The sequence below is a fragment of the Notothenia coriiceps genome, unplaced genomic scaffold, assembly GCF_000735185.1.
Source record: "Notothenia coriiceps isolate Sejong01 unplaced genomic scaffold, NC01 NC01_scaffold00026613, whole genome shotgun sequence".
NCBI classification, from domain to species: domain Eukaryota; kingdom Metazoa; phylum Chordata; class Actinopteri; order Perciformes; family Nototheniidae; genus Notothenia; species Notothenia coriiceps.
The window spans coordinates 715,367-721,577 of record NW_011359314.1 but is presented as its reverse complement, the minus strand read 5'-3'; the positions used below and the strand labels follow the sequence as shown (position 1 = coordinate 721,577).

Genomic DNA, 6,211 nt, shown 5'->3' with positions numbered 1-6,211 from the left:
AGAGAGAGAAAAGAACACTCGGCGCGTCAGATAGGTAAGGAGGGGGACGAGGTAATCAGTCCGACTACCTACTGTCGTGACCGTCCCTCACTGTCACATAGTTGATAGAACGACGGAGAGACTATGACTATACTCACGGCCCGCAGGAGACCGAGTCGCTCTGTTCCGACCCAAGCGTGTGACTCTGTGCCGGGCCCAGTTGTTACCTTGTATAAATTTCCTCAAAGTTGTATCTTGTCGTGGTCGTAGTTAAACAACAAAGATTGTACCCGTTGAATGCCAACAATCTCTTCTCGTCTTTGTACAGTTTCATTAGTGAGAACTAAAATAAATAAAGCTTGCACATTTTGTTATTATGTTGTTAATATTATTTTACTTTACTTTGTACTCTTAATACTACGACATGTTTGATTTCGTCATAGTTTAACTATTTGTTTTTATACTAACTGAATGTTTAATATATATTTGTTTACTACACGGATTAATGTGTAGGTTTTTCAGTAACCTAAGTAATCTAAAGATATATAAGATGAAGAAGACTATTGTATACTTAAATCGAGTAAGAAACCAAAAGTTAAAGAATCCAATAAACTCTCTTATGTTATTTTGTTTTTGTACATACACATTCGACTTTGGAGAGAATAGAATTCAGGTTTAGATCGAAGATAAGTGTCGGTCAACCTATACACTAACCGTTGGACAGGTCGGACAGAGGACGGATAGTGGTTCCTGGGAAACCTGTACTATTCACCTAATCTTTTACCTACTTACGTATTGACCTATCTAATGTTCTACCGTCTAGAAATTTAGGATATATGAAATATGATAGATTACTAACTTAGTGGAAAATTATTGAATAACCACAATCGACTTCTTTGTGAAACTCCGTCGGTTGCAGGATCGAAACATGTGTAGTGGTTCCATTCGTGTGGATGCTTCCGTAAAAACAACTGCAATTAAAAACCATAATGTCGAAATAATATAAAACTATATGTTAACTATCAAATTCTCTGTCCTTTGTGTATGTTCACCCTACATGCTTCATATAAAAAAACTTACGTAGTTTACCAGGACCGACTTAACCTTTGGTCACTACTATGTAATACACCGTACACGAAATTTGTTGGTCAGGTCAAACAAAAAAATCCTTTGACATGAAGGGTGACTTCTCAACGATTTCCACCCCATCCATTAAAACCTCTTTTGGTCGAAGTTCACGCGATTCTTAAACTTTTATGTGTCGGCCTTTTTAGACGGTGAAGGAATGTCTCCGGGAGGAAGTTGTGTGTGCTTGCGCGTATAATTGGTTACTTCCGTGCTCTATTCAAACACGTGTCTAACCTTCCGACTGTCCGTCCATCCCGGTAGGTCAATTAAAATCGGCCCGGCCGATTTTACTAACAAACACGAAAATAGTCGCGATTTGCCGAAGGTGTCTCCTGTAGAAAAATACCTAAAAAACAGTTTCGTGAATTCTATAAGTAACGATAGCCCTACAATTCTCGTAAGGTACCTTGTATTGTTTTTCACATAGAGCTCGGCCAAGAGTTTGAATGGATGGGGTGGAAAATCAACATTCGCAATAAATTCTCGAGTACAGTCAGGTTAATATGCTCTATCCGTCCTAAGTAACAACATACAGTCCCAATGCCATGGCGATTTCATTTAGAGGATTCTTTACATTTTACATACACAACCCCAGTACTACCTTTGGTATTCTTGTCCCCATATTAGTCAAACCCGAATAAGACAAAAGAAGTATGTAAAGAACGCACTTGTGTTACATTTTCCTGCAACTTCTTTCCGAAAAAGTCCTTGAAAGTAGAGTGTTTCGGTAAAATTTTTAACATATGTTTAGGGGTCGACAAATATGAATTTCCATAGTACAATAAAAATCCGTTATCGTATCCAGAGTATATATATTTTTTTGTACAGATACTTCACGAAACGAGTTTTATGGTTTGTCTAGTGGTAAGATCCGGACGAAGTATAGGGAGATAAAGTGAAGGACAAAGTTTTCACGACTAAAACCCATATTTTCATTTTTTTTTTCTTCTAACTATGTTTTATTTTTATTTTCCTCCCCGGACTCGAGTACGCCCTGGGCCGTCGATGACAGATTTGATTTATGACGGCACTACTTACGCATAGTACTAATAGTTTTCTACTAAAGACTTTGTCATACCTCGAGGTTTCCGGAAAGAAGAGAACGGCCAATATGGTGTTCCACTCAAGGAAAATAAAGGACGAAGAAGTGTGTTGATACCGAGATAGGTCATGTCCAACTCGAGCCCACAATCCGCTACGATTACATTTGTTGGTTGGTACAATGCAGGTTTTGTCAACCGTAACAAAGACTATCGTTGAAAGACTACCCCGGCACCCAGGTGGTATTAAAGGCTATAATGCAGTATAGCCTGCGTTTAGACCTAGTCGAGCAACATGGGGTCCAAAAATCTCTAAACCCATGCCTCCTTTTCTCTCTCCCAAATAAAAACTGCGACACACTCAAGGGGCTGTGTGGCCCCTGTGTAATAAATACATATTTCTGTATTTTTTCCCCTTAAAACGTACTATGACAATCCAGGGAAAAATCTAAATTATTACAATTATAATTTTTATCAATTGGAAAAAACTATGAGTCGGGGGGGGGGGGTGAAGAGAGTGGAAGGGAGAGATGGTGATAGAGAGAGGTGGAGGTACAGGGCAGAAGCCGGTCGGAGGTGGACAGCAATCGTCAGTTTTGTGGATACAAAGCCAAGGCTGTCAGTGTGGGATTTGACTGCTCGCACACACATCCAAATCCTTCTCAGTGAAGACACAGACTCTGTTCAGCACCTTTAAACTAATACCAACAGTGTTACTTGTATCTGCATTTTTTTTTAAATCTCTTTGTCTGAGGAGGAACTCTTATGTTACCTTTTAGTTTGAACAATGTTCTTGGATATTCTTTTATCAGATGACATGTTTGATCAATTAACAGATACTTTAACATTTAACCAGGGCAGGGAGATGTGTTAAAAATGATTCACAATCTGGCCAGTGATTGGAGATCTGTTGGCTTTGTTTTGTGTTTGCAGCTGAAAGGAGTGTTTGAGTGGCTGAGCGTAGTGAAACACAATTCATGAAAACTTGACAAAAACTGAATAAAACTTGCAAAAGACGTAATGGTTATTGTTTAAAAAACTTAAAGCACCTACACTGTCTTATAAAGAAACTGCCCTGCCTGCATGTGCTTAAATGTATAAGGCTAAGAAGGGTTAAAGGTAGAGACAGGAGAGTGTGTCTTTCTTAACGATGGAGAGAAAATATAGAATGCCATCCGAGACAATCGAATGCTACTGCTTTTACTTAAATCAGTTGTGTTATTACCTTTTTCTCACATAAAGGTGTTGCCCTTCATCTTGGAGGCTGCTCAATAGATATACACATGTCATGAGCGTTATGATTAAAAGTAAAATAATTTCCTGATGCTCAGAGGATCACATTTCATTTCAAACGTAATCAAAGCCGGATCAAACATACAGCTGATAAACAGCAGTCTCCAGCCAGGCCGCTCTGCAGTGTCCCGTTCATGTGGTGAAGAGTTGCGTCACCATGGTAATAACTTTGATTGGTGACAATGATGTCCTGGGCAATCAAATTGTACTGCAGGTATAATTGAGGGTCACACTGACATTTATAGCTACTGAAGAATTTATGTAGCACCTGCTGTCACAAATAATGATGTTGTAAACAGGTAAGCGCCAAGTGAGATGCTGGTGCAGTTTCTTAAGTCAGTGTATTTTCATTTGCGTTTATTTTACTAGTTTTGTTCTGATAACAAAGAGGCTATATGGTCAGCGTCTTCATCACACAAGCTAAACTTCACATGTTCCATCATCTGGTGAACATAACAAAAACGTTGATCTACAATAGGCTATATCCAGTATTTAATTGAAAACTAATGTCCAAATGTTTATTGAACTTTGCTGAGGACCTGTGTGCTCCTTCACAGTCAAAACATAACATGTCCGCCCAGATAAAATGTTCCTATTTGGCAAACTCATTGCCAGTTATAAGTGCAGATGCAGGCCTGGTACTCTTGAATACAGAAAATAGTGTGTTTTATTTTTGCATACATTTCATTGTCAAGCATCAACGTTCCTTTTTAGTATTTACACACCAGCATTGCAGTTTGCATTGTCCCATAGGTATGTTTCATTTTTGGGAGCTCAATATCTCAGAGGCACTGATAATGAACTGTCTTCAACTTCTACAAAGTGCATGAATTGTATATGAATACATTTTGTACAAAATATAGCTTTTTACATTCAAAAACATATATATATTTATTTACATTATGTGTGTTTTTTTTTAGTATCCTCCACTATCAGTGTTACATTCAGGAAATCATAGCTCCAAAATGAACAGCAATATGATTAGATTAGATACAATTCATCATCCCAACCGTGGCGACATCAAGATAAATCACTGCTGTATTTCAAATGTGTAATTGGAACTTGCTGATAACAAATGTGTCTTCTCTCCTCTCTTCGTTTCTCTCTCTGTTCAGAGTCTGGTGAGATGGATGAAGAGCTGGCCGGCTTGGCCTCTCTCGGGTTCAGCGGCTGTCTGTCAGGTGTTTTCTTTAACTCCATCAGTCCTCTGAAAGCCGCCCTGATGCACCCTGACAGCCCTGTTGTTGTCAGCGGCCCACTTGCCCAGTCCAGCTGCGCCTCCTCCTCTCCAGCCAATCCTTACGCGGCAGAAACCACACATTCCTTATCAGGTATAAGGAGACAACTCAGCCATTATTTATACGTAATATATATCTTTAGGTAGACACCCCACCCATCTCCCTAGAGTTAAATAGTATTCTTAGGGCTGCTCATTAGACTTTTATGGGCTCATTAACCATCTTCCTCCGTTAGCAGACAGACTGAGTGATGGCACTATGTCAGATGAGATCATTCAGACAGCTGTAGTGAAGTATTTTAAAGTTGTTCTGAGGCTTTAACAAGCTGTGACTGCACTGACTGATGAATATCTATCCCCACACACTCCTTGTCCACACGCCTTTCCTTCTTTTTATTTTGTTTCTTTTCGTTTGTTTTTCAAACTTGGTGATCTTTGTCTACATTCTTTCTTCTCTGTAGGCTTTTTAACTTACCTTTACTGGACTCCTTTCTTTCTTTCAGACCAGCCAAATTCAGTGGATCCAGGTCAGCATTTAGTCAATGCCATCAGGAGTGACTCAGCTCTAATCGGAGGTAATGTATTCTTCTGAGCAGGACTAAAAGTTACGGTTGGCTAAAAACTTTATATTTGGAGAGTCTCACATTGTAAAGTGGAATGGGAAGGATAGAAGTGTTTAAAAATGATGCGAGGGAGGAGGGAATAATGATCTAGGTAGCAGAGAAGAAAGAAGCAACATTGAGGAGAAACAATGCATTGGCTGTTTTAATGAGAAGATTTTGGGTCTGAATTCACATGGCGCATGAAAACTTTGCTGACAAAAAGGTATTAGACTCGCACCGAACCACTTTGATGCAGCGCTCAAATAAGTCAAGCAGTATTTCATGTATTTTCACTTCCGTTTGCTTTACGAATAAACCGAAAGGTTGAGTGACATCAATTTGAGGTTGTTTATGCTCAAATCAAAACTTAGGAAAACTTTTAAAGAATAGAGATACAAACCGATCTTCTGGGAGATGAAATTCACAGACAAAGTAGCGTGTGTCGCACCTGCTGTCTTCCTGCTGTCTTCAGAGCAGGTGCACCATTTCTGCTGTGCTATTTTAGATTTAGATCGTATTACAGGAGTGTATAGATGGACAAATCCAACATTGCCCCAAAACAATGCACTTTCAGTTATTACTGGATTTATTATTTAAAGGTCCCATGTCATGGCCATTTCCACTGATCATAATTCCATTGTTGAGGTCTACTAGAATAGATTTATATTGTGCAATTTTCCAAAATCACTTTGGTTTTTCATACAGCATCTCTGTAAACTACGTGTATTCACTGAATTTCACTCTCTGCCTTTAACGGCTCGTTGTAGCTCCAATAGCTCCAGCCCCCACCCTCCCTGTGAGCACAGTGTGCTTTGATTGGTCGGGACACGTAACATGAACGTGCCGGGCGGCACGGTCCTGTGGGTTAGGATGCATGTTCATAATGCAGAGGGGAAATAACTCTCAGGAATAACGTTATTAGCACATTTTTA

General features: G+C 39.4%; 1 protein-coding gene across 1 annotated transcript in view; it reads left to right on the top strand.

Moving 5' to 3' along the window:
- LOC104957295 (contactin-associated protein-like 4) overlaps nucleotides 1–6,211 on the top strand; it is a 25,800-nt gene that overhangs the window by 15,071 nt on the left and 4,518 nt on the right. The window contains exons 7-8 of the mRNA XM_010784916.1: nucleotides 4,556–4,771; nucleotides 5,181–5,252. Of these exons, the coding sequence (XP_010783218.1) occupies nucleotides 4,556–4,771; nucleotides 5,181–5,252 (288 nt within the window). The remainder of the gene's footprint in view (nucleotides 1–4,555; nucleotides 4,772–5,180; nucleotides 5,253–6,211) is intronic.